The sequence below is a fragment of the Rhinolophus sinicus genome, chromosome 2 (genome assembly GCF_057876585.1).
Source record: "Rhinolophus sinicus isolate RSI-liver-muscle chromosome 2, RSI-T2T, whole genome shotgun sequence".
Taxonomy (NCBI): Eukaryota; Metazoa; Chordata; class Mammalia; order Chiroptera; family Rhinolophidae; genus Rhinolophus; species Rhinolophus sinicus.
Genome location: NC_142502.1, coordinates 88,053,492 through 88,064,905, shown reverse-complemented (window position 1 = coordinate 88,064,905; position 11,414 = coordinate 88,053,492). Strand labels below are relative to the sequence as shown.

General features: G+C 37.4%; 1 protein-coding gene across 1 annotated transcript; it reads left to right on the top strand.

Annotated features, from left to right (window-relative positions):
* The first annotated feature begins 1,214 nt into the window (after positions 1 to 1,214).
* Positions 1,215 to 4,023, top strand: IL17A (interleukin 17A). The gene is made up of 3 exons (XM_019734600.3): positions 1,215 to 1,241; positions 2,328 to 2,530; positions 3,786 to 4,023. The coding sequence occupies exons 1-3, from the start codon at positions 1,215 to 1,217 to the stop codon at positions 4,021 to 4,023; spliced, it is 468 nt and encodes a 155-aa protein (XP_019590159.2).
* Positions 4,024 to 11,414: the final 7,391 nt, after the last annotated feature.

The window sequence follows — 11,414 nt, the reverse complement described above, 5'->3', positions numbered from 1 at the left end:
AAAGCAAAGTCCATCTCAGTGAGACAGCAGAGAGAAAAGGAAGGAGAGAACCATTCCCTTCTCTCTTTCCTCCTTATCCCCCCTCACGCCTCTCCCTTCTTGTTCTTTTTTTTTTTTTTTAGACTTTTTAAAAATTAGTGTCAGATATACAAAACAATGTAATAGTTAGACATGTATACCCCTCACAAAGTGATAACCCCCCCATCTATTACCCCCAATATGAATGGACCTAGAGAACGTTATGCTAAGTGAAATAAGTCAGATGGAGAAAGACAAATAACACATGATATCATGTGTATGTGGAATCTAAAGACAGAATAAATGAGCAAACAGAACAGAAATAGTCCCTTCTTGTTCTTATCATTCTCTACTCTTCGTTGCTCTCCTTTCTCTACCTCCATCACCTTTCTTCAGTCTCTATCTCCATTTTCAATTTCTTCCATTGTCTGTCTACCTCTCCTCACTCTTCCATCTCTATCTCTTTCCTCCTAAAGAATTGCATGAGTCAACAAGATGCTTGGTTAGTCAGACGTGCATTTAATTGTAAATCACCTGTCTCTTGAACCTAGTTATTAGTTCCTTAGCAGAGTAGACTTTCAACAAAGCAGGTGTTAATTCAATAAAACAATATATCCTGTCATCATTTAATTATTTATTCCTCTTTTATTTATTTATACGGTGAGATTGTGAGAAGTTTCGAAAATGGTCTCCACAACATCTGGCTAGGGAATATGGTGAGGAAAAGAATTATCAAATGGGACATCAAGGCACATAGCACCAGAAAATTTGAATGTTATGTCAAACTTTTATTTTCCCATGAGCCATGAAAATAGAGCATAGATCTTATGGCAGCTTTATATATGCCCATACGTTAATTATATAAGCTCAGAAGTAAAGCATCTTTGCTCAGCTTCTGACAAGTAGTAATTCCTTGAGGACATAGTCTTTAGAAACATGAATTTCTGTCCTTCCCAGTTTCCTTCATGATATCAAGCAGATATTACCCGTCACAAAGGGGAGATTCTTCTCTGACCTCATTTGGGGATGGAACTTTTAACCAAAATGGTGTCACCCCTGAACCTACTCTGACACGCCAACGTAAGTGACCACAGAAGAAGCAAAGTCCTATAAAAAGAGAGAAGATAGCACTGCACTTTATCCGTCTCGCAGCAGGCGAAAGCTCATCCGTCTCCAGTTAATCAAGAGAAACTACAATGGCTCCGGTAGGAACTTCATCCATGGTGAGTCCTGCACTAATGTGCATTGCTCTTGTTGATTGGCACCAGTTAATACTTCTGGACTGTGGGTGTGAAATTCTGGATTCTAACTATGGAGATCTAAGACTACTGATTATATAGAATAGGAAATGAAAGCTTGTAGAGACTTGTCATTGGATAGCATTTTCAAGAACTGACACAGTTCAGTTTGAAAGATGAGATTAAAACTGAAAGATAGCTATATTGGGGCTAAACCACACAAGAAGTAGCACATAATGCTGTGTAGTAAGAAAAAATGTTTATTTTTCTGAGTACAAGTGATTTAATATAATTCTCCCACAGAATTTTTCTTTAATCCAAAATAAGATGGGTCATTATCCTTGAGGATTTAGTAAGTTGTGGAAATGACTTTTCTTACCATTATTTTATTATTATGCCATAGTCTTGGTACAGCAAACCAATTTGTTCTCATCAGATACATGTATAAGTGTGGTTTAGAGTAAATGGCCCTTATATATTAAAAATATCTTTTTTGAAATGTAACTTGATTACAGAATCAATACACATGATGTTAGAAAACTGTAAAATATACCTGAGAAAACAAATAGGGGATCCGGTTTTTTGTTGGATGTTTGCCGGTGGTACCAACAGCAATTTCTAATACAAATACTGATACCACATGGATTTTCTATGGCCCTTTCTCCCTAAGTGTACCTTTGACTTCACAGAGGACTTCACAGACTGCTAGCACAGAGAACAGTGGTATAGGAAGACATTTCCTCCTAGAAAATCAAGGTCAATATTACCCTCATGATCTGGCAATGATGCATGCACTGAAAGCGTGACTTGCCATTTTTACTAAAATTACTGCCAGCCAATGTGTAACGTATCTTTCCTAAATCAAAAGAATATTCAAGACTGGTAAAAAACTTTATGGTCTTAACATTATTTTGGTCATGTAACCAGTTTTTCACTGAACTGATCTGAAATTTTAGAATAGATTGTCCTGTAACATCGTATGTTTCTATGATTACACATACAATCATCAAAATTTGTTAACAAAACCACATGTTAATCCAGTCTCTCACCTCTCTCTCCTTTCCCATTCAGTTCCAGTCACTGCTGCTACTGGTGAGTCTGGTGGCGATAGTGAAGGCAGCAGTAATAATCCCACAAAAGCCAGGATGCGCAAATACTGAGGACAAGAGATTCCCTCAGAGTGTGAAGGTCAACCTAAATATCCTTAACCGGAGTACGAATCCCAGAAGGCCCTCCGATCACCACAACCGTTCCACCTCACCTTGGGATCTCCAGTACGTAAGCGCCCCAGATAAAATCTTTGTATTCTTCTACCTTTTGTACATCAGACTGCCAGTTAAGTCATCTCGAGGATAATTTTACTCACTCAGAATCATCAGTCAAAACTGGAGAGGCCATTGTGGAAAATAACGATTCTCAAACTTTCATTCTACAAACTTATTTGATAGAGCACAGGATATCCCTACTCCCAATACCTAACCTATTAGATCTCATTGTCATTGACACCAAAAACTCACCCAAATTAATGGTGGTCATCATTCTAACATCTATGATACCCCAAGCCTATTATTTATTTATTTTAAAAAATAGACATTTATCACTGAATTCTCTTTTTTTTTAACCAGAGCTACCATTGAGAAGATTGCTTGGAAATAACTAGTAATTAACTGGAATTTCTGTACTTTTTTTTTTTGGTCTTAAGAGCACTGGGAAAATATAGCTTGAATCCCAGTGGAGGAAGTATCGTGTTGGGTATTTCCACCTCTTTTTAAGTTAGTCTTGATCTACGTCCCCAACAGACCTATATTTGTTGTGTCCTTGCTACTTCTGGTATTTAGACCCCATGAGGAATTAAACACAAAATGTATTTTGATAACTTGATTTTAAACAAATAAGCCTCAGTTACATGGTACCTACAGATTCACCTGACTGTAGGGTTTCTTCCCCTCTTCCCATTACTAAGAATAGTTCAAATAAACCAACTCAAACTCAAAGCAAATCATTCGCTCAGCTGGAAGAGAAAGAAAAGAGGAGCTTATAGAGAGACTGAAGCTTTTGTTTCCAGGCCTTCATATCAGCTCTGTGCTCCGTTCTAAGAATGTACACTCAGATAAAACGTTGATGTATTCCATGTTTCAAAGACAGACTTCATTAAGTCAGATTAACGGCTATCTTATTCCTGGATGATTCCCTCGGTCTTTTTCCATCTAGCAACTGTATCACCCCCAAAATTATCCTTTGTGTCAAACTTAAATCCCTTCTGCAGTCCCAATCTATCTTGTTTTGTTCATTCTTCAAAGAAATTAGGGGGAAAAAGATCATTGTCTTTTTTCTAAAACATTTCACGTGCTTAAAAATCCAAGTTTTTCTGAAACTACTCCTTTTTCAGACTAACGGTACTTAGAGAATTTGCAATGCCTATCATTTGTCACCCTGTGACTTTGTTCCCTGCAATTATTCCTGCTTGCTTTTCCTCCTGCTTTACCAGGAATTCACTCTCTCTCTCCCTGGCTTTTGTCTTCCATGTAGCCGCAATGAGGACCCCGAGAGATATCCCCCTGTGATCTGGGAGGCGAAGTGCCGCCACTTGTTCTGTCTCAATGCTGAAGGGAAGCAAGACCACCACCTGAACTCCGTTGCCATCCAGCAAGAGATCCTGGTCCTGCGAAGGGAGCCTCGGCACTGCCCCCATTCCTTCCGGCTGGAGAAGATGCTGGTAGATGTGGGCTGTACCTGTGTCAAACCCATGGTCCTCCAAACGGTTTAAGAGTTTCCAGTCTGACCCCATGTCCCCGAATCAGTTAGGGCTTTCTGGGGAGTAGACCCAGCCCCTTTTCTGAGGAAACTCACTAGGGTTCTTAAACAAGTTCATTCAATTGAAGTTTCAAAGGTAACACTTTGATTCAGAGATTGAATCTGAACCATTTTTCCCTCTCCCCAAGGAAGAAAGTTTATGAGCTTCTTGTTTGCTTTTCTAAGTGATTTAAGTTATTTATGTATTTAAAAGGCCCTGAGAATCTTAGGTCCCCAAATTCATTTTTTAATGAATTACATGCCTTATTTTGTATTTTTTTTAAAAGAAGATAGTATGCCAGACTTGGAATTTTATTATTTAAAAGGTAAAACCTATATTTATATGAGCTATTTATGGATCTATTTATGTTTCTTAAGTCTTTAGAGAAAGGTGAAATAGTAGGATTATCTGTTCTGCCTAGGGAAATCCTAGACAGGATTAAACAGCAGTTGAAAATTTCTGAGTTTGTACTACATATGGATACAGGATTTTCTCCTCTTTGCCTCTTAGCAGTGCATGACATGGCTGAAAAAAAAGACTGTACTTAATTTCATATTTATTAACTTAATTTTGTAAATTGTTGAGGTTTCACAAAAGAGATAGCAAGTGTAACTCTCTGCTCTGTTAAACCCATGTAATAAAAACAATTTGTCATAATAAAATTTGGGAAGAAAATTTGTTTCCTTATTTTTTCTCATTAAAAGTACCTCGGCCAGCTCAGCTCTTCCCTCTTTGGAGGAGTATACAAATTCTCTCATAGAGCAAAAACAAAGCATACCCTTCAGTAACAACACCCTCCACCTACCCAAGTCCAGGTTCTCAATTTTACATGCCTTCAAGACAGTAAAGGACCAAGGCAAGATACTGTTAGCCAAGGCTGTGGGTTCAAGCATTCCAAAATGAATTAAACAAATAAAGATAATGGCCATGGGAAAATGGCATGTTATTATTGAAGATCATTCAGGGAAAAGAAAAGACCCTCCTAAAAATATGACCTGAGGTTTGACAGTAAGGAGAAAGTTCTTGGAGAAGACATAGTTTTCAGACTAGAATATCCAGTCTCTCCCCAAACTCAAGCTTCTTTTGAAGATTAATGCCAACCAGAGATCCAGAAAGGAACGTTTTCCTCTTCCTCAGACTACACTCCTAGGACAACCCCTCCTTCTCTCGGACTTTGATCCAATGCACCCCCAGAACACAGAAAATTGTCATTGGGGTGAAATAAACTTGAAGTATGAGAAAATTTCAGCCCTAGTGAAATAAATACTGAATCACATTCAGTTCCAGAGTAGTTTCAAGTTTCGAGTCAACCATTTTTCCATGTCATGGCCTAGCATGCTGTCTTGCCCTACTTCTGGAGGCCCCTAAAAATTCTCAGGCTGGTCCCACAAGCTCCCTGCTTCTTGAAAAACCATTTTCTGCACTACAGTCTCCCATATGCTCCAGCTCCACTCAGAGGCCCATGACTTTTCTCTGCTTCTTCTCCTATTCCAAACCCAGAGGTCGACTTCTCCAGCCCCTCTCGTTTCAGTGTCATTTGTGTGCTTATGTCTCGATTCTTGTGGCCATCTCCTGTCACAACCTTTATACAAAAGATCCACAGGCAGCTTCCACTGACAGTTTCTCACAGGCTTTATGCTTTAAAACCCCTCCCTAAAATCCTGCTGTTTATTTCCCAGTTTTCCCTGAATGGTGGCAGTGTAAATGAAAATTTGATTTTGTTTTGGAAGGGAGGGCAAGAAAAGGGCACATATATCCACCGCCCTGACCCATTATTTCCCACTAGATTGTATTCCTGGAAATTTTGTGGTAGGGAACAGGAAGTTGCCGTCCATGTCTCTCCTCCTCTGATACGCATTGCTTTTGTTCCATCTTCATTTCCCCCAGTTTGCACCACCATCCACTCAGTCATCTACGCTAGAAATCTGTGAGGCATCCCTGACTCTTCCCTCTTTCTCTTCCTCACTCCTAACACCCACACATCACCAAACTCATCAAGTTTTACTTCCTGAAACTTTTTAAATTAACCCCTCCCCGTGCAGGCTCAGGATTTCATCTTTTCTCATTTCTCTCAGTTATTGCAACAGCTTCCCACCTATCCTTGCTGCTGGTGCCCCAGTCCTCCTCAATTTATCCTCCAACATCTATGGCACAAAATTAGACATGACAAATGTGCCCTCCGTAATCCGGCCCTGCTCTATCTCATGCCACGGCCTCCTTGGTGTTTTATGCCACCATTGTAGTGAAGTTCTTCTTATGACCACCATGCCATTCTTGTGCCATGTGTCACGTAGTTCCCTCTATCTTGAATTTGAATGCTTTTACCACCTCTCCCCTCTTGTTCCTCTATTCATACCCTGTTGTTATGGTCTGAATGTTCGTCTATCCCCAAAATTCATATATTGAAACCTAATGCCCAAAGTGATGAGATTAAGAGGTGGGGCCATTGGGAGGTGATTAGTACCCTTATAAAGGAAACCCCAGAGAGCTCCCTCACCCCTTCTGCCAGGTGAGGATACAACAAAAAGTCTTTGATGTGAAAGAAAGCCCTCATTCCACCATGTTGGTACCTTGATCTCAGACTTCCAGCCTCCAGAACTGTAAGAAATACATGTCTATTGTTTATAAGTTACCCAGTCTGTGGTATTTTGTTTCAGCAGCCCGAACAGACTAAGGAAGCTGCCCTCTCCCACTGCTCTGCTCATGCTTTAAGACCTCTACTGAGGTATCATTTCTTCTAAAGAGCCCTCCCAGACCCATCACTCCAGTAATCCTAGATTAGGTCCCCTCTTCTAGGCTCCAAGAGCACTGTGGGTATTGTTTATCACTCCTCTTCCATACTATATGGGCATTACCAGTTTAACCAGTCTGTGGTCCCTTGAAAGTGAGACCATCAACACCTGACTTGTTATGTAGCAGACAGCCAATTTTGATGCAAACTTTGAACAAATCCATGGATACGTCAAAGTAAACAGAGACAAAACTAAACTCACTAGCTCTACTACCCAACTAGCTTCTCCTACTGCCTTTTTTATCTATTCAAATAATATCATCTATTCATCTGAGAAGCCTAGATTTCTCTCTGTCACTCATTGCTCTCATCCAATCAGTGACAAGTCCCTCATGATGTCTCTTGGGTCTCTCCCTCCTCCCTAACTCCAAAGTTGCTATTAAAGTTTAATTTTACACTATGTTGTATACCTGAAACTAACATATTGGATATCAACTGTAATTTAAATTATTTTAAAGACAAAAAGTAAATTTAAAAAATATAAAATGGTGGGGTGGCCAGATGGCTCAGTTGGTTAGAGCGCGAGCTCTCAACAACAAGGTTGCCGGTTCAGTTCCCGCATGGGATGGTGGGCTGCGCCCCAAAGGACAATGACTTGGAGATGATGGGCCCTGTAGAAACACATTATTTCCCCCAAAAAAATAAATAAGTAAATTTAAATAAGTAAATAAATAAATAAAACTGCATTTTAATATGAGCCTAATTGGTCTCTACGTTTTGCTTCTTACAGTTTATAATTCAATGTCTCTCAAACTTTGGGGGGAGATTAGTCAGAGTAGGTAATTAACAGCTGTTAACAGAGAAAGCCCAGATAAACAAAGGTTTATTTCTTGCTTATGTTACTGTCCATCAGGGATTCTCAGGGAGCTTTGCTCCACTCAGACATTCAGGGACCTAGGCTGAAAGATGTTCAGGTTCTGCCTTTTTATAGCAGCACCATCTAGAACTTCACTGTCTAATACAGTAGCCACTAACCACATGTGGCTGTTGAGCACTTGAAATGTGGCTAGTCTCAATTGAATTGTGTAATAAGTGTAAAATACATAGTGATTTCAAAGATTTTTGTTGTTGTTATTTTTTAAAGTTATTTTTTACAAGAGCTCAATTATTAGTTGTGAGGGTCATAATTTTAATGTGTGGCTCACACAGAGAGGGTACTACCACCACACTTAGCATGCATGTTACCTAGCTGCAGGGCATCAGCAGTCTTATTAGAGACAGACAGGACATAAGATATTAGCGAGACTGTGAAAAAATATTCTGAATATTATGAGAAATAAATATTTCTCATTATGAGAGGGGTTGAGCAGTGGAACACTGAGATGCTTGCTTTTCATGCTGACTCCTTAGTTTTGGGGATTCAGATATTTCCCCCCTTTTGTATTAGTTTGAGGTGTGCAACATAATGATTTGATATCCATATACATATTGTGAAATGATTACCAGAATAAGTTTAGTTTAACATCCATTATTACACACAGTTACAACCTTTTTTTTTTTTGTAATGAGAACTTTTAAAATCTACTTTCTTAGCAACATTCAACTATACAATACAGTATTGTTAACTATAGTGACCATGCTGTACATTACATCCCAGGACTGATTTATCTTATAGCTGATAATTTGTGTCTTCACCCACCTTCATTCATTTCAATATTTTTTAAAATGTAATGTATCTTACTAAATTTTATACTGATAAATGTTGAAATGATAATGCTTTGGATGTATTGTGTTAAATATATTATTAGAATATAAATTATTAGAAATCCACTTGTTGCTTTTTACTTTTTTGACATGGCTACTAGAAATTTTAAATTAAAATGTGGCCAGCATTATATTTCTTTTGGAAATATGTATCCAATGAAAGAAAAGAGAAGGCAGAAAACTTATGTACAGCCTTTAAGGGCCAATCTCATTGGCCAGTACTCGTCACACAGACCCAACTTAACACCAGTGAAGACAGGAAAATGTAGTCTTTCTGCATATCAAAAAAAGGAAAATGAAATGGGATTTGGTGAGCACATAGCATAATCTCTGCCCCAGGACAGAGGAATTAAGGCTCATGCATACAAACTCCCATAGTTACACAATTCCAAATGGCTGAGCTGTTATATGGCCACTTTCTAGTGTAAGAAAACGTAGGTTGCGCTTGAGAATAGTATTATTGTAAGAATAACTTTGAATCTACTCTACTTTAAAATATGTATATTCTTTAAAAATATTGGCATTTTTATAACACACTACAAAACAAATAATTTCCTTGTGACATACTTACAATCAACTATAGCACACTTGTGTTTTGTACCGGCTCATGCAGATCCTCTTTGACCATCAAATGATCCATTTGTGAAATTTTATTGATGTGTGCACTTAGGAGTTGTACATTTCTCTGTATGTATGTATGTACGTAATGGTTCAATTCAAATTTTGCTTAAGAAAAAAGAACACTGCTTTGCACTGTAAGTTCTCAATTAATCATGCAATAATCATTGCTCTGTTCCATCCCTCTTCGTGTTTCAAGGGTATTCTTTCTAAAATGCAAACCTGATCACAGATGAAAATGCAGATGAAAAGTAGCAAAGAAATAAATAGATGATAAATATAAATTGATAGTAGATATAAAAGGGAGCCAGAGATAAACTATGTGAAAAACAGAAATTTCAAATGAAAAACCTGAATATATTAAAGAGTTACAATAAAGAAAGTTATAACAGAAGAAAAGATTCCTGGTTTGGGAAAATTATGTTTTTAAGTGAATCTGAAAACCAGGTTTAGACCAAACTAATTAATAGAGACTACAGTCAAATATATTGAACCATTTCTTTTTAACAATAAAGAAGATATAAGACTCACACCCAGGAGAAAAATATAAAATACCAAACCGGGAACCAAAAGTATATTGATGTCAGACTTTTCCAAATCAAACACCAGGAAGTAATAGAGTAAAATTGTCAAAGCAATAAATGAGAGAAAGTACAGCTCAGACAGCCCCTGCTTAGGCAAGTCTTCTTTGATCACGAAGTGACATACTTGTGAAATTTTGTTGAGTTGTACACTTAGGAGTTGGACATTTCTCTGTATGTAATGGTTGAATATAAATTTTGCTTAAGAAAAAAGAACAAGGTTTATAGCACGTGTAGTTTCTCAATCAAAATTTGTTAAATAAAACAACAAATGACTGAACCAAAAATGCTCTATCCAATAACCTTCTATGAAGTCAACAGGAAGACTTTCTCAAGCAGGTGAGAAAAGAGAAAAATGCTATGTGGGCACCCCTCTTGGTAAAAGCAATATTCAGAGGTATACTTTAGCTGACTGAGAGATGAATCAAAGCTGAGAATTCAAGAATGTCCACCTTCTTCCTTATATTCCTTATAACCTAGACCCTCTGTAAGCATTGAAACTAGATATACATGGAACTATGTCTAGATAATGGTTATAAATGCCTTTTAAATAAATCCAAAAGCCAAAACAAATTGAAAAAAACAAAGATTAGTTAACATATCCATCACCTCACGTAGTTACTGTGCATGTGTGTGTGTGTGTGTGGTGTGTTTGATGACAACTTTTAAAATCTACTTTCTGAGAAACTTCAAATATACAAGTATTTTTAACTTTAATCACCATGCTGTACCTAATTTGTTTCTATGTCTAACGCAATACTAATCAAATCCTGGTAAGTCTTTTTGTGGCAACAAATTTCTGAAACTCTTCTGAGAATATATAAATCGTTGCAGTTTTTTCCTGTCAGAGAGTGGAACTTAGTTAAATGTTGGCAATTTAAAATGTAGTATGAGAACAGTAAAAGCAATGAACAAATTACATAATCCAGAAATATATTATGGTTTGTATAACAAATGTAAAATATGGCAAAAGTAAATTATCATCACAAATTAGTACAATGGGAGATCACTTAGTGGATAGGTTGGGGTTTATTTATTGATTAATTATTTGGAAGAGAAATGAAATCAAGATAGAGCTTTCCCTTATATCATACAAAGAACTCCAGATAGATTATATAGTAAAATACAAAAAAAATAGTAACCACAAATTATAAAAACTGAAAAAAGTAATCTCTCTCCAGCGAGATAAGAGATAATTTTTATTTTTGTTACGTTTCACTATATAATTTTATTTATTTTTTATATTAGTTTCAGGTTTACAAAACAACATAATGATTAGACATTTACACCCCTCACCAAGTGATAACCTCCCCCGCCAAGTCTAGCTCTCTGAGATCATATAAGTCAGACTGAGAAAGTCAAATACCATCTGATCTCACATCTGGAATCTAAAGAACAGAATAAATGAGCAAATAAAACAAATGTAGAGATACAGAGTAAAAAAACTGATGATTGACAGATGGGAGAGGGGTTGGGGGATGGGAAAAAAGGTGAAGGTACTAATTGGTAGTCACAACATAGTCACAGGAATGTGAAATACAGTATGGGGAATATAATCAATAATGTTGTAAAGATTATGTAGGGTACCAGATGGGTACTGGATTAATCAGGGGGATCATTTCATAGACTGTGTAGATCCCTGACCACTGTGCTATACACCTGAAGCTGAA

Coding starts and splice junctions, on each gene's coding strand:
- IL17A (XM_019734600.3), top strand. CDS start 1,215: ATGGCTCCGGTAGGAACTTCATCCATG. Junction 1,242..2,327: donor CGGTAGGAACTTCATCCATG/GTGAGTCCTGCA, acceptor TTTCCCATTCAG/TTCCAGTCACTGCTGCTACT. Junction 2,531..3,785: donor ACCTCACCTTGGGATCTCCA/GTACGTAAGCGC, acceptor TCTTCCATGTAG/CCGCAATGAGGACCCCGAGA.